Here is a 26,487-nt window from a genome sequence, read left to right on the forward strand (position 1 = left end):
TCATGATTACATTTACCTGTATTATGTAAAGTGCCTGGGAGCACTGACTTCAAAGCTGTTTTCCAAGAATTACCCAGCTTAATGTTACATTTTAACAGAGTGTTGGGGGTTTTCCTTTTTGAACTTTTGAACTTTTTCTGCTTGCCAAAATTTTATGAGCTTTGAACGTCTGATTAACCTCACAGCTGAAGGGCAGCTCCTCCATGACCAGAGCTATGACCGGCTTCACATTCAGACAGACACACTGTGATCATGTAGAGATAATGATTGTCTTGAGAACAGACGTCTTTACACTAAAAAACACTTCTAAAACACGATGTTGTAGCCACTTTAAACGGGTTAAAAGCTGTTAAAATTGGTAGAGCTGCAGACAATTAAGCTATTTCAATAACTATTTACTTAATTATTTACAATAAGTAAAATTTTCAAATATTTGATGATGCCAGCTTCCTAAATGTGACAATATGCCAATTTAATTTTTTGTTGTTGTTTTTGTTCAAACAAGAGATATAAGGAATTGACCTTGTAAGGTTCTAGGAAAATGTGATGACTGTGTGAAGTTTTACCCTGTTGTATAGAACAAAAATAGCTAAATAACCATAAGCCTTTGCTTCCTCTTCACCAGCCACCAAGAGATAATACAATGCATTAATAGGCCTACTAATAACACTACGTTATTTTTACAGGACAGCTATAATAAATACAAATACACCTGGACAGGTGGCTGGACCCCGCGGGCTCGCGCGCCACCGAGCGAGCACGAGCGTTGGGTATTATCTTGCACGCGGGATTAGACTTCTCGCGCAGCGGGTAGCCGGCGAGAGTGAGACACCGAGACAACGAGCGCATCCTCGGGGGTTGAGTAGACCAAGAGCTCCGGGAAGATGTCTGGGACGAGTACGTACCGGGAAACCGGGAGCCAACGGCGCTAGAAGCTCGATGGTGCGTTTGTAACTGTTCGTCGGACGGTTGTTTCTGAGCTGAGGACTTACACTACCACAGCGACAGGTGTCTTCACAAGTCCCCCCGCTAGATTGAAGTACGTCCAGGGTGGGAGTTCTCCTTTCTTTTACTTGAAGTTGTTTGGGCAAAGCTGGACTTCTCTGAGCCATGTTGTGGACAAGGTGGCTCGTCCTGTTGCTCTGCTGGGGGGCCACAAGCGGTGAGCCCCAGGCGCATGAAAGGGACGCGGCCCCGAGTGAGGTGCAATCGGACTCCCGCAGACAGCCGTCCCTTCCTCGGGCGGAGCCGCTGGATTTTGGGTTCGTACCCGCAGCGGTTTATGATACTCACGCTTACTATGAGCCAGGGGCCATAAGTATCCTCTTCCACATGGTCCACGCCTTTCTCTACGTTGTTCAACCAAACACTTTCCCCGAAGGTGAGATTATTTGCCCTGAAGTTCTCTTCTGCCGACCCCTGCTCCTTTTCCCCATCCCTCAGTCCTTGTTGTGTATTCCCAGGGTTTAACATGGCGGGACAATAGCAGAATTGTTGTATTTCCTCTGAATACCAGTCATTGTGTGGATAATCACATCCTTCACACGATGATTGTAGTTTTTGTTGATGTACATTAAGTGGGGGTAAGTGCGCCACATTGGATTTGACCCAATAAATTACCAGTTTAGGAATTACGGCTTTCTTGCCTCTGCAAATGTAACAAATTGTAACAAATATTTTCATCATTTAGATTTTTTAAAAAGTGCCACAGAGGCTGAAACACATGGCAAATAACTGTTCACATAAAATATATCACAAAAATGAAAAAGAGTTACTTTGTGTCACTCCTGACAACCCACCTTCCAGGATCTGACTACACAAGGATTCCAAAGATTAAACTGACGATGTAATAATGTATGAAGATAAACACAAATTTCTATTCAGTTCAAATTCAGATGTCCAAGCTGACATTTGATTAGTTTTTTTCTCGTCAAATATTTTGTATGAATATTCAAATTTTCAGGTCTTTAAATCCCTCAAATCAAAGATTCTGAGGAGGAAATTGAACCCATTGCACATTAACTGTTCAAAGAACATTTCCACGTTGTGAGGCTAAAGTAAACAGATGACACTGAAGTGTCATTGAATCAGACTGACATGTTGACCATCACAAACTAAATAACAGAGTTCAAAACACACTCAAAACCTCAAAGAGACAGCTGTAGCAGGAATAGCTTTTGCATTGAAGTGGAGTCTTTGTTCTGTTTTAAGTGTTAATGTGTGCTAACACGTTATTTTCAGCTTCTGTCATCAATTACAACTGGGTCAAAAGAGCACGCACACAGAGTCACTGGATGCATTAATGCCATGAGTGTGTTGAGCCCATAAACCAATGTTAAGAGCAGATTAATCTGATCAATATCTGTCATAGTTCATAGTTGATCCTTTCTACGCCCAGGCTCTAATGTTATTGTGGTGATTTAAAGTTGATTAGCTCTGTAACATGAACAAGACATAGAGCGTTAATGTTGCTGTCATGTCCTCATGGTGTTGCACAGTAACCCGGTGATGGCTAAATGGAGCTACACCCAAATAAAAACACTTTGTGAGCTTAATTAGCAACTATGAGTGGTCACGTTGGAGGATGACACAGTGCAATGGGACTGCAGCAGGGTAATCAATTAGCAGATCAGCGATTAGAGGAGGCTTTCTCAGTCACCTGCATCACTGTATAATACTTTAAGCCACGGGACCATATGCTGCCAGGAACTTTCTAGTCTGATATGTACACGCACAAGACCACTTGGATACCATGCTCCACATTATATGTATGCAGGATCATGCTCAGATATATTTAACATACAAACAAACAAACAAAAACACAGACACACAGATTTCACACAGAAGTCTGTTTCACTGTTTATAACTCCAATTGCTTAAGGTTTGGCAGGTTCAGCTCAGCTTGTTGTTTCTCAAACTGCCAGGTCCTCTTAGCCAAAAATAAATAACAACCCTATTTTTAGGTGTTAGCATTTAAACTAAGTAAATCAGTTTACATAACTTAATGGATGAATACCGAAAAGGCACACGTGCATTCCTTATAAAAACAAAAACAACAACTTCACAGATTTTCAATATGCTTGTAGTGTTTCTAGTTTGAAGTGCACATGTAGCTGAAACGTTTTAAAACTTCACTGTTTTGCAATATCTCTGTTTCCATCTGACAACACCTAATGATATCATCCGGTTGTTCATCCTTACAGTGCAGTCTAGCTCTGTCTCTAAAGATTATGTTTGTAGGCCTTTGGTGAGATAACCATGCACTCTGCATGTCCCCCCTCATCCCCACCAACCTCCTGGCAAGTCACATGATGTAAATACATGTAATAATAAATAATAAATGTAATAAATAAATTGATTATGTGATTATGAGTCCTACAATAATTGATTTTTAGGAGAAAGGGTTGTGTGCCGCCCTTCATTAGAAATTTGTGGCTGTTAGAGTCAAGAGATCAAGATTCAATAGGAACTATTTGTGAAGTGTATGGCTGAGGTTTACTTTTAAAATATCTATCATTATGCTAATTGTATTAGCTTTAAGTGACTTTTTCCTGCTTTGCAAAACATTACTCAGTCATATTTTTGTATACACCTATACATTGTTTTACATTTTACTACTACATAGTTTATGTATGGAAACAAGTCAGCTTTTTAAACTGCTTTGTGGTGTAAAAGCATTCATGTAGGCTGCAATTATTGTTAGTATAGTAAAATGTTAGTAAAATGTAATAAGTGGTGACAACATATGGTCAAAATTTTGCAACTACGTATCATACAAGAGTTTAATCTTGATTCTATACATTTGTTTTTATTTAACCAGTATTAAAAACACCTGTCACATGGGTTTTTCAAATGGATCCTGGCTAAGACAGCTAAACTCCAAAACAAATTACGTAGCGCAGAGCAAACACCCACAATCCGTAACAACCTCACATAAAAACCCTATAATATCATGATCCCTCTCACCTAAGGACAAATGAGGTGCAAACAGCAAATAAGATCCTGAGAATAAATAAATAAATACAAAGAAGTGGTTTAGATTAGATTCTTTTATTTTATACAAACTGAGAATCATGCAAAACAATTATTCACTCTGGAATTATTATTGCTTATACTAGTTAGCATCTCTGGCATGTGAACAAGAAGGGCAAGCATGAAGTTTAAGCAATACAGTGGTTTTACTCACTTTACTGAGATTTGTTTGTTTGCAAAATTTCCTTCTAGAAGACAATTAAGCCCAAAATCCTTGTATCCTTGTTCTAGTGGTATCACTTTAATATTTTTCTTTCATTGAATTTTGTTATTGGATCATATACTGTAGTGTATCGCATAGTGTTGCTGTTCATGGTTTGTGTCAGAGGGTTTTTAGCTGCTGAATGTAAATTTGCGCCAATACTGTTCAGTGAGTGTGTGTCAATGGAGGCTTCAGCCGCACCTCTCCAGCATACTTTTATCAAAAATGTATGTGTAAAAAAAACAAAGTTTTACACTTTAAGCAAGGGACACATTACAGGGAAAATTTCCTTCAAAATCCACCAATCTTCCGACGTTCTAGAAAAATAAAGTAAAAATTTGTAATTTCTTTTACTTTCAGTTTGTGCTTCACTTCGCACTACTGTCTCAGCAGCTCCTGTAACAATCCTGCACGTGTCTCATCCAAGGTTAGCTTGAAGCACTTGGCCTCCACTAAAAGAAAAGAGGACCTTTCATTATTTCTGTTAGATGCACAAGCATACACTGAGGTAACATGAGTGGAAGGGTTACAAGGGTCAACTCATATATTTATAAGAAAGTGTCAAATAGTAATAAGCAGTGATTAAAGGAATGACTTCAACTAAGTGCTGTGATCCATAATCTAACATTATCACTATATGGTAACATATAGTAGGAAATCAGCTAAATAGCTATTTTCCCCATTACATTAAAGAGGTGACAGGTTGGTGATGAACTATAAGGTTAAAGTGGAGAAATGCAAATAGATAGAGGGAAATGAGGGTAAAGGTAGTCTTCTGGCGGATCCTGTCTACAGCTGATGTGGCACAAAAAGGCACAATCTTTACAAATATTTCATTTATGTAGTTACAGTTCCATGTTTCGAGGAGAGCTGGTGTCTTCACCAGCAGAAAACTAACTCATCCCTCATTTCAAATATGCGTGAAGGTTGAATGCTGAGTGAATATGCAATTCAGGTCCTTTCACTGTGTTAGGAGCCTGTGTCTCCTTATCCCTCCGATACACACGGGCTAGATTAGAGGATTAGCAGTCACAGCTCTAATGCTACCGCGGCGTTGCTATAACTGCTACAGATGGCATTGTCACACACACACACACTCTGACTGGCACACACAAGCACACATAGTAAGTGGGTCATAGTCCTGGTATTTGTCTGTTTGCCTTAATTACTGATTGGTAGTACACAGGTTGTTTATCAGGAAGGAAGCACCTTAAAATGGATTGTACCCACAGTAAACCCAAATTAGTTGTGTGATAAAAATGTGTAATACAAGGATAAAATTAGTCCCACAAAGGGTTGAGTGGTGAGAGTGGCTCAGTAATATATCATATAGTAATAATTTTATGGGAGTAGAATAGTAGCTTAATTATTTCTATATGTACAGGGATTTGTGAGTGTGTACTTAGACTTGTGTGTCTGCTGGAATTTGTTTGTGCGTACTCAGACTTGTGTGTCTGTGCTGGGATTTGTAATTCTAGTCTGTGTCTGTACACACATCTGTAATGGTAGATAATATTTGTGTGTATGTAAAATAATGTGCAAATGTATTTACTCAAAAAAATAAACGTAAATTATCTGAGAAAACACTTAACTAAAAGTGCTGGAAAACCTCACAGTTTATTGTATTTTTACAGGTGGATTTTTACTGCTGTCCTGCCATTTGGGCAAGTGTTTTCTCCGATAATTAGATATTTACATTTAGTTTTTTGAGTAAATACATTTGCACCTTATTTTACATATACACAAATATTATTTACAATTACAGATGTGTGTACAGACACACAAATCCGAGTACCGACACACAAACAGACTATAATACAAATCGCAGCACAGATGCACAAATCCCTGTATATTTACAAATAATTAAGCTACTAATCTACTCCCATATAATTTGCCTAAATACAAAGAGGTCTAAGGAAGGAAAATAACTATTAGCTATTTATTACACGCAGTCCCAGTAAAAGTATTTACCCTTTTGGAAGTTTTCCCCTTTTAATAGTTTTCTATAGCTTTTAATATTACAAAATATGTCACTTTATGTCAAAGTGAAAAAAGATTTCTACAGATGAATGTCAATTTTTAAAAAAATATAAAGCGTAAACCTTGTGTGTACCTATTTAAGTATTATTATATATTATATATAACCTTTGGCAATGGCTTTCTCTTTGCCACTCTTCTAAATGGCTCTGACCTGTGATGAACCTGGTCAAAAAGTACTTACAGTCTCTGCATTTCTGCTGTGTAAACTAGTTACTCTTTTAGAGGAGTCATAGGTGTCCTGATGGCTTCCCACACCACTCTGTTTTTGATTGATTTTGTTTTTCATTGATAGTGCTTTAGGCACCTGGTTTTCAAAGTAAAGGCTGGAGCAGTGAAAGGGAAAGACGGGGGAAAGACAGCTAGAAGGTTTGAATCCTAGCCTCCCAGTGCTTGCGTGGATTCTCTCCAGGTTTCCTCTCATAGTCCAAAGAAATGCATTTTAGGTTAACTGGTGACTCTAAATTCCCCATAGGTGTGAATGTATGAGTGTGACAGGTTGTCTGTCTGTGCATGTCTCTGTGTTGGCACCGATAGACTGGCAAACCTGTTCAGGAACAGGATAAGCAGTTAAAGATGATGGTAAAGATGGATAGTTATTGCAATCGTACTGGCCATGCCCATCTTTCTAATTGCCCCACATTTGCCATACTCTTGCCAATGGATTTTTAAGACATCTTTAACAAAGGGGGATCGGGCTTTGGCTGGTGAAGTTTGGGAAATCCTGCTCTAGGCAGAGTTATACCTTTGCCATGTTCCTTTTATTGTATTCCAATGGATATTCAGTGACATTTCAGTGGAAAAGTTCTTGGAAATGTCCCTCTCACAGTTGAATGGCTTTCTTTTGTGTTTAAAGTGTTGTTGTGGCCAGATACGGGTGTATTTATACTGAAATCTTTTAACACATCCACTATACTTAGAAACCAGTTGGCTCATTTTAAAGAGGGCTAATGTACATACAGTATGCAATTAGTTTTTTAGTATAGTATATTTTTAAGTGGCAGTACTTAACTTGATTTCACTTTGACATGAAGGAATCTTTTTTGTAAAATAAATAATTAGAAAAGCAGTGGCCCCTGACCAAGGAGGAAGAAAATAGTGTTTATTGGACAAATTCAGATATAACATTTTTAGGCATTTCTCCTGTGATAATACACACTTCATTTTATGGGGTCATGAACCAAACAACTACATTATAGTGAACTCATAAGTGTCTAATCTTTCTCATGAGTTCACTCATTGAACTGCGAACAAATTGAGTTCCTGTGATTGAACTTGCTTCCTCCAAAGGATGTTTACAATTACAGTCTAGACACTAGACACTTTTAATCCAAAATGACTTACGAGTAAATAGCAGAAACTAGGTTCAACTTTGGGGTTCAGTCTTTTGCCCAGGGACATGTCACCATGAGGACCAAGAGTCAAACCACTGACCCTGAGTTTTGAGGACAACTGCTCTACCCACTGATCTACAGCCGTCTAATCCTAATTTTTTTTTTCAGAATGTAATGTATGATTACCCGTGATTGAACGTGCTTCCTCCAAAGGAAGTTTAGGATGCCAAGGTTACTTCCACTGTCTAGAGAACCGGATAGACTTACCAAGCTGGTGCTTGACCCCTTACCTTCACTCCTACTGTAAACCTGCTTTTGGATTTGTTTAGATAAATATATAAAAGCATAGCCTTTTTATTATGTAAAAACCTTCTTATCAAAAGTTAGTTTTTTGATACTCTAGTTATCGAGTGACATTGTTCTACGTTTTTAGTTGCTGTAGTTGCATGATAAAGGAGAGGAAGTTGGATGTTAGTTTTAGCATTTTGTGTTTTGTTTATGTGGGGCTGACACTACTTTCATGTAAAAAGAAGCAGACACTGTTGTTTTTCACTGGTTGCATAAGGATGTGTCCACACGTTCCAGTAATCTCTCACAGAAGGTCAGCGTAAAGGATTGTGTTAACCTATATTTACACATTAAACTAAGAGGGTTGTAAAGTAGTTTCTGTTTCACAAGTTACAACTGTTAAATACTGTAGCAGAAATGAAGGTTGAGGGTTTAGTTCCAGTGTTTGCTCTGTTTTGAATGAATAGCTCCATCTGGAGTTCCTTCAAAGGCCCTTTATTATGAAAGACATAGACAAATTTTAATACATAAAAAGTTGCTTCATTGCACATTGCACCTTAGAGCAAACACTGAAACCCTCTCCCTGACTATTGCAGGTAAAAAATGACTTCAGTTGCGCAGTGGTCTGTTCATCCCCCCTCCCCCCTTTTGTTTGGCAAAGCTATTTCTAATACTGGGTCACTAAACTAAGCTGTTTAAGCCTAACTCTCCTTAGTGGCTTATGCTAACTAAGTGGCTACAGAACAACAGGTGGTATCAACACATATGCTGCATCTGCAGAGTTAACACAGATAGATGTCGTCACCCTAAATGACAATCTGAGGTCTTCTCCGGTTGTAAAACCACTTTTTATTGACAGCTTTGTACCAAAGTGAGAAAAGTGAGTGCTACATCATAGCAGAATACAATACTATAATAAGGATTATCTAAATATTAATGTTTACTCACCAGAAAGGCTATTTTGCTTTCAGTTTTACCAAAAAAATATCAAAGAAGTATGTTTGTATGTAATTGCAGATAATTTGCAGCTAATGAATCTGACAAAAAAAGGAAACATTACACAGGTTTAATATACGTTAATAAGTATATGTACTGTACACTAAACTGAATATACAAGGAATTTAAAGATGCCGTTGTTGGCAACTTATAGTCTGAGTTATTAAAAATGTTCTAGAAAATACAATAAATAAAAATTAATAAGTAGTGAAAGCAGTTTATAAACGGAATGTGAGAAGAGAGCTATGATAAACTTAACTGGGATAACTTATCATGGAAACTAACAATATGACCAAATGTTTCCTGACCACACCTGACCCTTCCTGAAGCCAGCAGATGTACACACAGAAGGCAGAAAAAGAAAATAGACACAAAATCGTGTGTGTGTGTGTGTGTGTGTGTGTGTGTGTGTGTGTGTGTGTGTGTGTGTTGCAGGTTACAATGTTTTTGTGCTCGTGTAACAGTTCAAACCATCATTGTATGCATATTGTCTAGTCCTCACTTCCTATGGCTGTTTTAAGATGAAGACTTGGTTTTCAGAAACAGAAAACTGTTTATTGCACAGTTAAGAGTCTGGGTTATAATTAGGTAAAAGTTTGACATTGAGCTGGGATGGTTAAGATTACAATTAGGGCCTTAGGAAATGCATGTGTGAGTGTGTTCTCACAGAGATAAAGTTTGTGTCTACATGTAAGAGAAAGACAGCTGTGTCAGCTTTTTCATGCTTAACCTACACTCACTGACCACTTTATTAGGTACATCTGTACAATCTGATGCAATCCAATGCAGCAGCTCTGCCATGAATTCTGTTTTTACAGTTTTATAATTTCTCAATTTTTAAGTTGAAAATGTCACAAAGTGGATAATTCTAGCTGGTTCTAATCTTTCTGCCATCCTATTTAAAGGGAATAAAGTGTCTGCACAATTAAGTTTTTACATTTGTAGTCTCCGTCATCATTCATCTGTTTGTGTTGTGAAACATCCTTATGCATATTATGTATTATTTTGTTCTTGTGTGTATACACAAGTGTGTGTGTGTGTGTGTGTGTGTGTGTGTGCGTGTGCGCGAGCAGCAGTTGGTGTTTACCTGCTGAGTAACAGTCAGAGTGAGTCACCATCCAGGTAAGCTTAGCGCAGGTTGACCTATATATACACACAGACAGCTGGAGTGAAGTTCAGTACTTACTCGCAAACTACACAGTACAAACAGCAAAATGCACAGCTGTTAAATTATAACAAAATACAGTCACAATACTGTCCTCAGAAATACAAAAATGAATCCACACAATCTGTATGTCAGCATGTGAACAAATAGATTTTTTAATTCACTCAAGGATGGATATTTTATCAAATCTAGTACAGGATGTGTATTTGACATTATGTTAGTGCTTATTTAACTTTTGTATTTTTTTTCCCCAGATCTGATTGTTAAAGTAATTCAACAAAACATGGGGGGAATCAAATTAGAGGAGTGGAGAAAGGTATGTTTGATTTACTGTAAGTAAACGGTTGAACCATGAACTAAGATGACCATAATGTTCACATTGCAGTATTTTATTACTTTAATAAGTGCTGGAAAATATGTGTTGATTAAACTCTGGTAAAAGATGAGGTCTTTTGCTACAAATGTTATCTTTCTGACATTTTAAGGCCTTAGACTGTTGGTCATTTGAAAGTAAATTAAATCATATATACAGTAAGAGTACTGAACAATAACACATAACAGCAACAATAACAGGAAACTAATTCAAATTGTTTGACATTTGTCATCTTCTTTCTGCCTTGACACTTGACATCCCTCTTGAAAAATTTGAATTCTCCGTCCTCCTAATGTCCTAGCTGTCACACTGACCTTTTTTTCTTGTCTTTGCTTGGTTTTCAAATGCACATCTTGTGGTGTGATAGCCAGAAAACGTCGTCCTGTTGCTACAGGTAAACTCCTCATAATGATGTTTCTGAAGTTCACTTACGATGTGCACTACAGTGTAGCAAAAATGATTATGAAGGTCAATGAGTGAAATAATGGCTGGATGAATCCTCTCCCCTTGTAGTGGATCTACTATGAGGCCGGATTCCTCATCTGTGCGACCATTGGGATACTGTTTGTGGTCCTCACACCCATCATAGGCATGTGCTTCTGTGTATGTCGATGCTGTGAGAACTGTGGGGGGGAGATGCACCAGAGACAGAGGAAGAACGCAGACTGTCAGAGAGGCTTCTACACTGCCTCACTCATCGTCACTACTGTCTTCATCACGTGAGTCATCGTCTTTTCAGTATCTTATTATCTTTTTTAATCTGGTACTTTTTATTAGACTGTAAGATTTAGGTATTGTTAGCAAGTATAAAGATCTTGGATCACTATGTGTGAGACTCTGTACTGTATTTGTTAGCAGTGATTGAAGAAGATCCCTTACTTACTTACTTAAAGTGTCAATATGATAATTAGGAAATATTCCATAACAAGTAAAAGTACTTTACAGCAGTATTACCAGCTAAATTTAGACAAAGCATCCAAAGTAGAAACACACATTTTTGTAATGTGTGTAATACTAATGCGTGACTCTATAAGCAGCATTTCATTATTGTATCCGGTTCCCAAATGGGTTAGGCCCAATGGTCAGAAGATGACTATTTGGAAGTTGGGTTGGAAAAACAGACTTTCACTATGCTGCGCTACACAAATTTGGCTTAATGTCTGGAAACTTTTCTCTAGCCTATCCCAGCTGTCATGTAGAGCATGACACATTTTTCTTAAAGGTAACAAGTAAAGTTTTTAGTAGATGTAGAGGAATAAAACATAGATTTCCCCTGTGGATGGAGTAGAAGTTACACAACATGAAAATACTGAAGTATACTGTATATAACTTAAGCACTGTACAGTAGTTAATGAATTTGGTGACATCCCAGCACTGCTTGTAATGTCTGCTACATATCGCACATACTGAATTTATTTATTTTTTTTCTATTCAGGGACACATATCTTTTTAAACATGAAGTCATGGATCCCAAAGCTCCCAAGCACACAAACCTGACACCAGTATTAGGGGTCACTATTAGGGCATGTATCCCTTTCTCCCTTATTTCCTGTCATTTCTGTGCTGTCTGTATCAAGAGCAGTTAACACAGAAATTACTAAATGTAAAACTAATACAATCTGATGTGTTAACCAGTTTTATTAAAATGAACAGACATTTCTTAGTGATATCAGATAAAAAGTAAATATGATGTTATTGTATATTCTTTTTTATGGTGTACAAAGCGCCTTTTTGTATTATAGTTTCATGTTTATGTGAGTGTTCCTATAATACTAATTCGATAGAGCAGAACCAGAGATATCAGCTATTCTGTTCCTCACCTCACCTTCTTCATTGACAAAATTTGTAGTCTGCAATAGACTGAAAATAGAGAAGAATCTAGCAATGGTATTCAACATGTGCAGGTTAAACAGAGTAATCGATCTTACCGAGTAAGATCCAGGAATGAGCATGTTTTTAGAATTAAATATTCACTAAATGTTCACTTACAGGTCAGTCGTTTGCCTCTGGTAAAACCATGATGAATCCTCACTGAGTGACCTTTGGAATCCCATGCATCAAAAATTCATGTTAGTGTAGCCATGCTGCTCTCTGTTGGTAAATATGGGTCATTGAAATGCTTGTCTTTACTGTTTTGGCCTATGTGTGTTTTAGTGTAGGAGTACTTATCGCATATGCTGCCAACCATAACATGAGCAACCAGATCAAGAGCACGCGGCGGTTCATCAACACCAACATTAGAGATCTGAAGACATTTGCTAACAACACGCCTGCGGTATGCCCTTTACATATGTGTCCTCCATTCCCATGTAAAAGAAACACATGTAGTATTTCCATTTGTACTTCCTTAAATTTGCTGTGTTTTCTTTTGTAGCAAATTGAATACCTGACAACCCAGTACACCTCAGCAAAGAACAAAGTCCTGTCAGACCTCGACAGTAAGTCAAACATAGACAGTTTACATTAAGGCTTTTTCTTTAACAAACTCTTTGCCCTTGGCTCCCTGTGTTTACAGATCAACATACTGTAAACCTTCTAATCTTTCTGTATTCCCTGATAGACATTGGACCTTTGCTGGGTGGTAGGATCCACAGTCAGCTGGAGAAAGAGGTGGTGCCCTCACTGGACACTGCCCTGCGTATGGCAGGAGGTAACACGCTGTCTGTATTTGCTTAAACATGACTTGCTGTTGAGCAGCTGAGATCATTACTGTGTGCAATATTGAGCTTTATAAGCTGAAAAGTCTGTGACCACATCTGACTGGGTTTGACAAGTCAAGGACGAGTCAGTTTATCAGTCCCTATTCATGAACAAGGTCAAACACAACTCTCTTTATCTCTTTCACCTTTTTTGACAAAATTAGAGATACACATATAACTTTAAATCTTATTATAAACTGAAATGTTCATGCACCCATCATGCCTGCTACAATGAAAATCGTTTGTGGCACAGTTGCAACTCACATTACATAATTATTATTTTTGTGTGTGTCACTACACTTAATAATTTTACATACAGCTTCAATTCTTGTGGGTTTACTACAGAGTCTTGTAAATTATTGCAAGTGCATATCCTCACCTTTTTCTTTCTTTTTCCTCTACTATTTCATTACATTTTTTCCCATTTGCCTAAAGGGAAAGTTGAAAATGCCATCAAAGGTAATCGGAGCTGCAATCAGTGGTGCAGTGCTTGTGACTTTGTGTTAGTGGATTCCAGGTGTAAAGCAGAAAGAGATCCTGATCCTGAACATTGTTTTGTCTTGTAAACAACATTTGTTGTGGTTTTGCTCTTTGTGGTGTTGACCTGTGGTCATTATAATCAGTATTCTATGGTGTGTGTGTATATTCTGTACAAGGCTCAGTTTTTTAGCAGTACAAAATAACACACAATTATCAGTTATTTCAGGAAGGATCTAGTTAAAATCAGCTAAATTAAAATTCTTTTTCATTCTTCTTCATTTGCTTGTAGCCATGCGGGAGACTAAAGAGGCCCTGGAGAATATTAGCTCCTCCTTGGAGGTGCTTCAGGAGGGGACAGGGAAACTGCAGGCTAGTCTGTCGACAGAGCGTGCCTCTCTGTCCAATACCCTGTCTGACCCCGCCTGCACCAACGGAGCTGTCTCTCACACCTGCAACACAATCCGATCCACATTGTCAAAGCTGGGCATCAGTGCAGATTTCTCCAGGGTATAGACCTGAAATCAAAGACGAAATATGAAAGAAGACAAGCATTTTAATATGCAGCATATTTAGTCAATGTCCAACGTTTCATTTTCTGACTTTTAGCTCCCGGACGTCAGTCATGCCTTGGCCAATGTCAACACAGTTCTGAGAACAGATCTTAGTAACATTGTACAAAAGGTAATAATATTTAAGGTCATGTGTAGAACACTTTGTAATCAAAATGTGATTAGCTAGGCTACATCTGGAGGTGGCTGTTATCCTTAGATCTTAAAGAGAAGTGAATACAGTTCACACACTGTGAGACTGTTATTAGAAGAAAATGCTCCACCAAATTGAAAGTACCTTTAGTCTTTTATGTTGGCTTAAATAAACACGGTAAAATCATATATAAATTTTAACTAACTAGCAACTCAGCTTTAGCTTTCCCTTAATAGTTTCTAAGCGGAAATTAATACTGCAGGTTAAACATAAAGCATACTGGTAAATGTAAATCAAACATAACTACACAGAATATAGTACAAAAACATGCAAAACATTAAAATGCATACATACAAAACACATGAAATGACAATACAAAATTTAGCATGTGCCAAGCCAACCTCAGATAGTTAAAAAATGCCACCACCCCTGAAATTGTTACATTAATAGCTGAAGTAAAAGCTTCCTCTGCATCCCACCTACTGTATGTAATGTAAATATTGTATCTATTACCAGGTGTAAATTCCAAGGTTTGGGAATGAAATGGGATTACTCAGACAACATATCAGGAAACAGGTCAAATCACCCACCATCTTAATCCACTCATGCTCAATCATCTTTTATTTTTTCTCTCTGATTCCAGGGTTACTCATCATTTAATGACACACCAAAACTTGTTAAAGAGCAAACTAGAAACATTGTCTCAGGTATGAAGCTTTATGTTTATTTAGTTTAGCTGTTTAGAATTGAAGTCTGACTGTAATCTGTTCACTTTTATACTCTGCGTTTCACTCGAATGTGGATGATGAAACCAAAGCTCTACCTAGTAAGTTTTGTTTTTTCATTTTCTGTGAAATCCCCAGGTGTTGTGTTTATAGAAAATGCCTTAATCTGTTTTCCTTACTGATTTTTCTTTGTCTTTTTAGCAGTAAAAGGGATACTGGATAAGATAGGCACAGAGATCATCAGCTTCTCCAAGATGATCCCAGTGGAATCCTCTCTGGCCAATTTCACCGTTTTCATCAACACTGGACAAAAGAAAATTGAATCTTATTACCCACAGATTGACCAAATGGATTTCTACAGGTTTGCATATTGTGTTTGTCTTTGTATAGATTTTAATAGCTGTTAAAATGTGAGGGGAAAAAAACACCTTCCTAACAATGAATCATTTATTTAGGATAAGATTTGGTTTTAGACTTTAAATCATCACAAAAAACTTGTGATGATCCTTGAGGAGAGTGAATTTTGGGCTGACATTCACCAGGTAGCCAGAAACATGACCCCGACAGAATGGCAGTGCTTCTCTTTCAACACTGACATAAGAATAAGAAACTTTTTGACTTTTTCCTTTTTAGTGACAAGTTTGCTGTTATTACATGTTGATGTTGTGCCCACAGTTGGTTTATTCTATGAAAAAATACCTGCTGGATTTTGAAAATTACAAGCTAGGATAAGCCTAATTATGGTTTGCTGATAGGTTTTTAAAATTGCTTTTAATCTCAGTAAAGTGCCTTTAGGTGTCCTCAGGTACAGCATATAAATTAAATGTCTAAACATTTGTGTGTCTGTGCTGTAGGTGGATCGGCTGTGTGGCTATGCTGTGCATGGTCGTCCTGGTCCTGGCGTTTAACATCCTCGGATTGCTTTGTGGCACCTGTGGCTACGACAAGCAAGCTACACCTACAACCCGAGGATGCCTTTCTAACACTGGCGGCAACCTGTTAATGGCGTACGTTACCAACGCCACTCTGAAACTTCAGAGTAGACCTTACTCATGACTGACAGTTTTGTACAATGATTTAACTCATAAAATTAAATGCAGACCATTTTAATCATCTTGTTACAAGGCAAACACTAAGAATGTCTGCTGAGAGAAAGATTTGTTAGCATTTGTACATGCAGTACTTATGCTACATATATAGATTAACGGGGATATAACAGGGAAACATTAGAAAACTGCTATGAATAAGTAAGAACTTGTCAAATCCAGGAAGTTACAGATGTTAATGTAACCATTGATTTGTTCAGTAATCGGTTTCTTAATTGTCAGAAGCTAATTTTGGTTGCAAAGTGGATAATGAGCAGTTATTAAGCCTCTACAGATAGTGTAATTTTTATTGTGTTCATTATCCTTTTGAGCTAGATTTTGTATCACCAGAAATTGTTAGACATTAACAGTTATGGTCACTATAATATGTAATTGCATTGTCCTGTCATTATCTTCAGTTTTATTTGTTTGTTGATTGCTTGTACAGTTTCCTTGAGTGTTTTATAAGGCCCTTATAAATAAAATGTATTATTATTATTATTAAGAACAAAGGACAACAACTGCCCCACGGTTAAAATTATGAAATGCTACAATGTTAAAATTACAACCTAATGTCAATTAATATGGCTGAAGGAAAAACTTAAAAGGAAGAAGTAAAGCAAAGTAGATGATGAATGATGGAAAAGATAACCTGTGTCATTGTATCTTCCTCCCTCCGACTCTTTCAGTGGGGTGGGCTTCTCTTTTATCTTTGTCTGGGTGCTGATGGGCGTCGTAAGCACATTATTTGTTGTTGGTGGCAATGTGGAGAAGCTGATGTGTGAACCCCTGGCTAACCGACAGCTGTTTAAGGTACTGAAAACAAACTCCTTCCCCTCCTGAATATCCTTGTTTTCATTCTCGTTTCCACTTCTATGTTTGTTTATGTTGGAACAAATCTTATCTGATCAAACATTATAATATAATGAACATATTACTGCTGCTCTAAGCTGATAAGTGTGTGTGTGTGTAGATTATAGACACCCCATTCCTGGTTCATCCTGCCAAGAAGAACTTCCTTCCAGCGTTGCTGTTTCAGAATTCAAACATTGACTTGACTTTAGGAAGCATGTACAGGTGATATGCTAACATGAAATTTTATTGTCATATGTAAATTACCTACATATGCTGCAACAGGTGTATAACCTAAATAAAATCTATTCATATTATTTGTTGAAGATAAGGAGAGTCTGAATCCTCTCATGCAGTGTTTGTCCTACATAGGGAGTGCCATGACAACAACGGTCTATATCACGCTCTGCAGCTAGAGACCATGTTCAACATCAACTCCTTTCTCAACAGAACTGTGGTAAGTGTTAGCTGATAAAATTCTATTTCTGTAGGACTAGATAAATCACGACTTTGTAATTTGTGTTTGTGTGTGAATTTCACCACAGTACAACAAAGATCTGGCCAAACTATTTGAGAGTGTGCAGGTGGACTTGCAGGGCATCACACTGCTGGAGCCAGCTGGCAGAGACAACCTCATCAACTTTGCCAATTCTGGAATTGGACAAATTGACTATGACGCATACCTTGATGAGGTAGCATTTATCATCATTTATCTGTGACAAAAATTGTCTTTTGTGTCAAGCCTATGTCCTTCAACCCTCAGTGTCAAGGTAATTATAATAATATACTATAATTATAATTAACTTGACAGCTGTTTGAGCCACGCACATATAACTTTCTCATCTCTAAAAGGGGAAGCTTTGCATTGTGGGATTTTTGAAAAAATATTTTGAGATTTTAGTGGATGCCATGCATATTATGTACATGCATGTACATAAAATATATGTTTCATTGTGGAAGCATTGAGGGCACTTTATAGTGAATAGATTTGCACAGTCGACCCACTAGATGCCACTACAAAAAGGAAAACATACTATTTAGTGAGTAGGGGGGGATTTTGGAGACCTTCACTGACCTTAAACCTGAAAGCCATGCAGCATAACAAAAATATAAAAAAAAACCTATATTATCCATGCTTGACATATAAATGTTTTTATTGTAGGTAAACAAGGGAGTCACTCTTGTGGATCTACTGTCTTTCTCTGCCGATCTGGAGGTTCAAGCTGACCAACTGGTGAGTCTCATAATTTCATTGCCAACAAGTTATTAAAACAACAGATATTATTGTTAATGCTCACGGATGGATTATGAGACATTAGGAACCTCTTAGTGTTGTTGTTGCCTTGTGCCTGAATTAGTCGTTGTCTGATTATAGCCACGTGGTGCTCTGGAGAATGCACTGAAAGGACACGCCAGCAGTATCCGACAGATTCACAGAGAGTTGGTGGTTGCCATGGAGCAGACAATGGTAATCATCTCTCCCATCATATAAACCAAGAATGTTAGTGGCACACACATTAAACAAATAAACTTTCAAGAAATCAACTACAATACCCCAGGAACAATGTAATGCATTACTATCCGGGAGTGATTTAGTTGGACAAACTGTAGGAGTTAATCGTCTTTCATATCATGGCTTCCTGTTCTTTCTCTGCAAAATCAGTAAACAATATCTACTTTTCATATTGATTGATATAGACATATTAATACAAAATATATTGACATAAACGATTGCTCATATTGCTTTAAATATACTGGTTGAATCGCTATGTTTGCTTGCTCTGCTCCTCAATCCTGCTTCTTTTTTTCTCTTCCACCTTTTGTTTCATAAAACAATGACAGAAATATGTCAGAGCCCGGGTAAGCTGCTGTTGACGAACTTCATTGTGTTTTGTGTACATGTTGTGACAGCATTGACATGACGTAATGGAGTATTTCTTAAAGAGTACTCAGATGTTTAACCCTTAAGGTGTCTGCAGTTTCTAAAAACCTATAACTCTACCATAATGTACCACATCAAAAGATGTTTCTCATCAAACTAATCATGCGTTGATCACACCGGTGTGATAATAGACTCATAAGGGTCAAACATGCATTTTTTTGTTGTTGTTGTTTGGTAACACTTACTGTCTACCACAGAGTACCCTGAGCCAGAGTATCAAACTGCTGCAGAGGATGTCGAGCGACCTGCCGGTAAGGATACACACTGTGACACAACGAAAGTAATAGCCAACATACTTGTAATTGTTTCATACACACCCTGTTCTGAAAAACATTTCTATCTTTCTGTCTCAGGTGAAAGTCACTAATATTCTCAGTGCCATCGATGCAGCAGAGTATCTCATTATCCATAATGCCTCCCATGTGGTGAAACAGGTACCAGTTACAAATAAAATTTTATGTAAGCTTTATATGACTGTGTACATATGATTTGGATAATGTGGTGCTTTTGAATGTTGCAATAGTTAGTGTATGTAATGCCTGTTCATATTAGCTTTAGATTAATTACAAGTCTGTGTAGTAAAAATATTCAGTGTTTACATTCATTTACCTACTCTAATCGTTCCTTGTGTCCCACCCTCGTGATTAGGTTACAGAAATTTAAACTAACTAAAGTTTGTATGTCTATATAAACGTTTTTATCCTGAAGTGGATGAAAAGAAGGAATTTTGGGGATACAACTGAGGCTTATCTTACCTGAGAAGATTTCACTAGTGAAATTGTCTCATGTAGATTGTTTTAAGAAGAGGGAATCCAAGTGATGTTATTGATGTATCTGTTTATACATCTACTTGCGACACGGCATTTCATCATGTTTTACGTAATACCAAATAAGCAAAATGTATTTTCTTTTCCAGTCCACTGCACTTACAGCATGTCTGGTTGAATTACAGCCACTCAAATCAGTTTGGAAAAATGTATTGATTGTGACTTGTGGTGCCTAGAAAAAAATGCATTGGGATAAGAATTAATTAATTCCTCAATCAGAGCAGCAATTCAGTATCATAAACCCAAATTCGTCTGCAGTCACACATTTACTAACTTTACTTTTCTCTGTTGGTTTTCTTTTTAGGAAACAAAGGGGTACTCGCAGGCCTTGGTGGGCTATTTCAAACAATACACCAAATGGGTTAAAAACTCTGTAAGTAGTCTTTAAATTTTTTCCGCTTTTTATTTTAAAGTGTTTTTACACAAAGGTATGTTTTCTTTTTCTTCTGTTACTTTATATTCATTAGTGCATACCTCATCTTTTATAAGATCCCCCTTACAAATCGGTGTTCTTACCATGTTTGTGTAAATCAACAAGTCCCCAAAAGAGTCTAAATATATGATTGGCCATAAAGACAAAAATGAAATGTTTTCCAAATTTAGAAAATGCAACAAAAACTAAAACTAATGGAATAGCAATTGCTGGACGAATTAATGGGCTTGATTTGGACAAGCAGTATTGTAGATGCTTTTATTAACACCAACCTGGATTTATTTTACATGTCAGGTGAAAACAGAACATGTATTTAATTTTGGTTTCAAATATGAAGTCAGTACATCCAAAAAATAACTCATTTACAATTTTAGTGTCAAAAGCATTTGGAGCTTCTTGCCTTTAATGTTTGCGGTTTGTATCATTTATCTGTTTTGCCCTTAGGGTCCACTGTACAAAAGTGTTAGAAAAATTAAGTTTTAAATTAAGTGTTTTTCCCCTTTAGTTAGTTAGTTTTTTGTTGTAAAAAAGGTTGATAGGTGACCCAGGAATAAGTTTGTCCACTTTGTCCACTAAGTCCACTTTCCATATATTATGACAGAAAACATTTCTTTGCAAAGTAATTAATCATAATGAATATGTTCTTTCATCTAGAATAAGATAACAATAATAATAATAGGGATTTGGTCAAATCAGATATGGATTTACAGTAACGTTTATATCTAACATTTTACAGTAAGTGCAGTGTAGGATTATCTTCTAAGCTTAAGACTGGGTAAAATGTGTAAACATGTTTAAAAAGCTATTCTCTGTTTTTTTTATGAACATATGTGTCCCTCTGTGTATTTTTCCCTCCAGTTGAGTGAAGAGGTGGCCCAGTGTAAACCCATCAGTAACATAGTGGACAGCATGGAGATCGTAGCATGCAGCTTTATAATCGATTCAGTGGTAAGATAACAGATCACTGTGTCCCATCTGTATGTAGCTGACATCTAGCTGTATTTGCGTTACATGTTTACATGTTTCCAGATTTTAACTACAAATATTAACAGCTCTTTAATGGTTTGAGAGAGCTCTCATTTAGGATTTAGTCTTCTGCACATAAGAGAATATGACATCTTCCAGGGTCACACACATTGAGATGGGGAGCACTGACAGTCCACAGCAGTTATAAAGGTGTAACATTAAAAACAACAAATGAGCTATAAATTATTTATGTTTGTGAAAGTTTAATTGTGAGAGATCAAACAAGTCACAGACTGTAGGAAAAAAAATATAAACAGCAGATTCTATGTAGCAGCAAAATATTCTGTCCTGTATTTAAGTTTGAGACTGTGGCTGGACAACAAAAACTGGGCCAAATCAGCATGCGGTCAATGATCCGCTGTAGTGATCCTGAACTCACGGGATAAGCCGAAAAGACAAAAAAAAACTGTGGCTTGACATGTTGGACATGACTCATCTGCAGATAGACAAAAGATTAAAAAAAATATTTCTTAAATATTATTTTCAAACACTAAAAAAGACAAAATCAATCAGAAAAATACACACACAAAAATGTTTTAAAGGAATAATTTCTATATTGATTAAACTGTAACAAACAAAGGGTAAATGTGTTTTTCAGAACACGTTCTGGTTTGGTCTTGGAGGCTGCTGCATCTTACTGATACCCAGCATCATCTTCTCCGTCAAACTGGCAAAATATTACAGAAGGATGGATACAGAGGACGTCTTTGAAGAGTGAGTCCAAACACACAAACACATTTTGGACAAATAGACAAGGACAGATCATTCCTTATCGTTGCCCTTACTGTAGTTTTCTAATTGTTTTCTGTCTTAGATCAAAGTAAAGTTAATCTTTCTTTTCTCTCTTTCTCTCGTTATTTCATCACCTTTTGATTCTCCACATAATTTTCCGTCGTGTTTTTTCCTTCTTGCTCCAGTTACTCTTACCCGTGGCTCGTTGCACTTTGAACTGTCTTCTATTCACTCAGTCTTCCACCCTCTTCCACACACCCTTTTTTTTTTTCCGGGTACGGGACGCCTCAGCTTCGGACCTTGTCTTTCTTCTTCAGTCTTTACACTGAAAATCAGAAGCATGATTTCCTTCATTTCATCATATTCTCTCACGTCTCTCCTCGCTTTCAACTGTCTGTCCAGCTGAGGATCACTCCATCTTTGTTGTTTTCCCTGGAGTTTTGCTGTTTCTTTCTCACCTGTCCTCCCTCGCTCTTTTCTTGCAGTATGGGTAATACAGGTTATCATGGTGAACAAGTATGCAATGGAAACCTCACAGTGGACAGGTATGAGCCGTGCTCACTATATCTGCATGCTGCGGTGTTCATAGATGGAGGGATGTTACTGTCCACACACAGAACTAAATGTGCTACATGAGGGTTGCTGAACGATGCTGAATTTATAAATATACCCCATGTGTGTATGGATGTGTTTGTATGTGTGTATGTGTAGCTCTCCTTGTTACGATACTCTGACTCGGTTTCCTCGGGCCTCTGCCCCCCCAAGCTACCATGACTGGTGACCCTAAGGAATACTCTCCCTGTTGAAGAGGTATTAATTACAACCATCTACTAAAACACCTCTAGCTGCATGATCCAACTAACAACCACAAGCCAAAGAATCACCACCAGTCTGACTTCTTCCTTAAACTGTAACTGATGTTTTTTTCTCATCAGTGTCTCATCAGATTCTCTTCAACCTTCATTCATCACAGTACATTATTTAAGCTCAAGGCTACATGTCCATCTGATATTAAATGTGAAACTTTGACTGATTATTTGTCATGTTTTGGTAATACAGTGTTAGCTTGTGTCCTGGACACACTGTGATGTGTGCTCTAAAAAAATTGACTTGTGTATAAACTCTGTGAGTTTTAAATTTCAAACTAACTCAGTGGCTTTTAAAGATACTGTATATGCATGGCCTTAGGTTTTAAGCATAGAGAGATATTAACCTGTAAACAAATATTAACAGAGGTGATTTTATTTTGTCTTTTTCCACAGCGGGCAAGAGAACTGGAACTGAGCATTTCTTTGTGGTGAGTCTTGATAGGTTTTGTTCTCTAATGTCTTCTTGATTACAGTGCAACACAGTGCTTTACCATATGATGCAACTTTGAATTCTGTCAGACGTTACAATTTGAAGCATCACAAAAGCATAGCAACGCACATCACACAGTTACACAAAGGTACACAGTTAAACCCAGCTACTCTCATATAAGATCCATAACTCAAGTTAACTGGGAAGTTTTTCCAAACATGCTTGCTGCTTGAGCCCTGCCCTCGTACAAGCTGTTGTTCTGTGACAATGTGATCTGTGCTGTAGATACAAATACAGCAGCACACAGGGGGCTGCTTTAGAAGAAAGAGGCAAATGTTATGGATCTTTGGGGGTCAGGCTCTCCAGTCTTGTGAGCATTATATCACAAGAACAACTTGAGGAAACATCTTCAAATTTATTATAAACATCTTGCATGATGCAAGGTTTACCTGATTAAGGGTTAGGGGTCAAACGTCAAAGGTTACAGCTACTGCCAATGCATGTGAAGGCAATTTCAAAGTAATGCCATGAAATAATTTTTCAAATTATACACACATATTCAAGGATGAACTGCCGTAATTTTCAGGGTCAACAATTAAAGGTAATGGTCACTGTGACTTCATGTCAATCAACTTTTATGAAAAAAAACACAGACGAGACCAAAACTAAATAAGAGTATCCTTTGAAAATACAAACAATGATGTCAACTAATACAACGTGACAGAGGGACAATAGACATTAAAAAACTGGTATAATACAAAGTCTTATTCACTCACGTGCAGCATCTGTAGAATCACAAAGTGTAGCTCCCTATCAGTTAAAAATATGTTTAGTTTAAAAGCTGATTTTACTAGGAAGCTGTTAATAAAAAGCTTATTGCTTTCAGTAACGTTTTGTCTCTTGAACTTAGAGGGTTTTTGAACTGTATTTTAACTAATACATACATATGTTAATGCTTTAACATTAATTCTGCTGTTAATAGTAATAGACATGGCTTCTTTTCTTCAGGATCACTGGACATTGCACTTATTCAGGTCTTGTGACACTTCCAAGAACAAAAAGAGAAGCATGACAACAATTAGGAGCTGTATGGTGAGGACGTCCCACCTTCCGCTTCAAACCACTTGACAAGGACCTCTGATCAGCCAACTCTAATTTATCTGTCATCACCAGCATCTGCAGTAGCACCACAGCAATCCTCCTAGAGTTTGATAACTTGCGGAGCAAAATTTCTGCAAATTGGGATTAGAGAATGAATTCGTACTTTTAACAGTTTTAACAGGGTGATACAAGTGTCCATTTTTTACGCTTTCAAAACTTTTGAAAGTTTTATATATTTTTGTTAATGTTTGTTTTATAATGTGTAAGTCGTTTCTTTATAGGAGTAGTTATTTTCTTACTCTCTATTTTTCATTGTGCATATTTATAATATTGCTTGCATCACTTGGGCTCAACAGGTTGCACTGACCAGATAGAATTTATTGGTATAGATCAAGATTTTGGTACAATAAATGTATTTGCTTATTTGTTGAGTGTTCGATGAGACGATGAATATCACTCATGTTAATTAATAGCAACTGGCTTGGGTACCTGAAAAATAAGTCATTTTAGCAGCTCTGCTTTGAGCTGAATGTTAATGTCAGTACTTTTTTTGCTAAAGCCAAAAATTTAAACCCTACGGTGGCACTTAAAGGCAACAGAAAAGTTGTTATGTAGAAAGTGGTTGAATGCTATAGGTTTTCTGTGTTTCAATCGAGGTTTCAAAGTGGTGAAATGATAAAGTTTTGTTAGATTTCCTGCATTTATAATACAGCAATACAACATTATCCTGTAGATGAACTTCTCCCACTGAGCTTGAATGTAGAGGAATAGGTGTGAATATGCAGCCATTAGCATGGTTAATTTGAAGTTTTAGAGTAAGTTACGCAACAGACTATTTCTTGGCTGGACTTCTTGCAGCTGTTTTTACACTTTGGTTTTTGTACAAATCAAACATAGTAGAAGCTTTTGAGTGAAATTAACAAGAAGCTAATAAAAGAGGTAGGTTCAGGCTATATGCTAAGCTAACTGTATATCTCATAGGTGTGAGAGCGCTATCAGACTTCTTCTCAAACTAACTCTTCACAACAAAGTGAGAAAATTGGTATTTTAACAGATCAGTCTTTGCTATAAATGTTAAAAAGGAAACTAACAGTTTTATGTGGCTCATATTCATCTACAATAGTAATGCTTGATTTTGAGATTAGCCGAGATAATCGTGGTCCATGCTACTCTAATAGGCAAAGTCTTTGCGGGTAAAAGATTTAAAGACCACTAACCAAAAATGTTGTTTCTTAGGCTTTTATCACCAGACCATTAGAAAAGCCCTAGTTGCTTGTGTGGTCAGAGGTTTTTTTTTTCTTTACCAACCTGTGGTTTGAGAAATAAAACTCCCAGGAGCTTCAGAGATCTGGTTAAGGAAAACACAACACACATACACAGAAATATTGCTGCAGTTTGTGGTGAGGGTGTAAATCTCTGAATAAAACCTTTACCATAGTTAAGTGTTCCTGTTTTGTTTGTTTGTTTGTTTGTTTGTTTGTTTTCCATAAACACCAACATAATCTTGAGCAAAAACACTCACCTGCTAAAAGGTGTTTGATCAATTAAATCACACTGTCTTTGAGTTGTGCTTTTATCCTCCTTATGAATACATAATCTCTACATACAAATATTAATACAAAGAAACACATATGATGATGATCAGATAATAATAATACACCTGTACCTACAAAGCCAGTGTAACATGTAGAACTAAATAAAGCAACATGGAGCGGTGGGGGGGTTGACGGTGGTTGAGTAGGTGTGACACTGCCGAACGCTTACAGAGATCTTTAGACAACACTCACACACACACACCGTGTTTACTCTCTTACAGGGAACCTTTTCTTCTTTCTCAGCAGACTGACCGTTATGAAAACACATCTTCCTGATTGTGTTGAGGGTTTGCATGTACAGTGCATTTGTTCACACACGTATAGCACTAGGCTATATACACACTTCTAAGGTTAAAATTATCCCAAGCACTTTCTCTAACTCTCCATGGAAACTATTGAGTTGAATAAATAAACGTGTTAAAATCAAAACACAATGGATTTCAATACCAACTGAAATCATTTTCACAATAGATGTTTCAGAAAAAATCAGAAAAGCTTCCAAATTCTCAATCTTTCCTTCATTTCCATCAGAACGTCATCAGTACTCTACAATATTTGAGCG

At 37.2% G+C, this 26,487-nt stretch overlaps 1 protein-coding gene and 1 long non-coding RNA gene across 10 annotated transcripts; one reads left to right on the forward strand and one right to left on the reverse strand.

Annotated features, from left to right (window-relative positions):
- The first annotated feature begins 657 nt into the window (after positions 1–657).
- Positions 658–25,767, forward strand: prom1b (prominin 1 b). Of its 9 annotated transcripts, XM_067496711.1 has the most exons (28): positions 669–1,381; positions 10,309–10,370; positions 10,795–10,821; positions 10,941–11,146; positions 12,582–12,702; positions 12,802–12,865; positions 12,988–13,077; positions 13,896–14,113; positions 14,213–14,287; positions 14,952–15,015; positions 15,235–15,394; positions 15,888–16,040; positions 16,808–16,931; positions 17,092–17,195; positions 17,343–17,427; positions 17,516–17,662; positions 18,133–18,204; positions 18,346–18,438; positions 18,813–18,830; positions 19,110–19,163; positions 19,266–19,346; positions 20,044–20,112; positions 21,031–21,120; positions 21,797–21,912; positions 22,416–22,475; positions 22,642–22,740; positions 23,193–23,227; positions 24,238–25,767. In XM_067496711.1, the coding sequence occupies exons 1-26, from the start codon at positions 1,111–1,113 to the stop codon at positions 22,709–22,711; spliced, it is 2,694 nt and encodes an 897-aa protein (XP_067352812.1). In that variant the 5' UTR covers positions 669–1,110; the 3' UTR covers positions 22,712–22,740; positions 23,193–23,227; positions 24,238–25,767. The 9 variants fall into 9 exon arrangements, with proteins under 9 accessions (XP_067352810.1, XP_067352808.1, XP_067352814.1 ...); XM_067496709.1 differs by having other exon boundaries at positions 658–1,381; positions 15,238–15,394; positions 22,416–22,740; XM_067496707.1 differs by having other exon boundaries at positions 660–1,381; positions 22,416–22,740.
- Positions 1,667–10,921, reverse strand: LOC137123262 (uncharacterized). Its single transcript, XR_010913824.1, has 3 exons — positions 10,742–10,921; positions 9,977–10,032; positions 1,667–4,686 (listed from the first exon to the last, which is right to left on the reverse strand). It is a non-coding gene; the product is annotated as an uncharacterized lncRNA (long non-coding RNA).
- Positions 25,768–26,487: the final 720 nt, after the last annotated feature.

The sequence above is a fragment of the Channa argus genome, chromosome 3, assembly GCF_033026475.1.
Source record: "Channa argus isolate prfri chromosome 3, Channa argus male v1.0, whole genome shotgun sequence".
Taxonomy (NCBI): Eukaryota; Metazoa; Chordata; class Actinopteri; order Anabantiformes; family Channidae; genus Channa; species Channa argus.

Coding starts and splice junctions, on each gene's coding strand:
- prom1b (XM_067496707.1), top strand. CDS start 1,111: ATGTTGTGGACAAGGTGGCTCGTCCTGTTGCTCTGCTGGGGGGCCACA. Junction 1,382..10,308: donor ACCAAACACTTTCCCCGAAG/GTGAGATTATTT, acceptor TTTTTTCCCCAG/ATCTGATTGTTAAAGTAATT. Junction 17,196..17,342: donor ACTTTAGGAAGCATGTACAG/GTGATATGCTAA, acceptor TGTCCTACATAG/GGAGTGCCATGACAACAACG.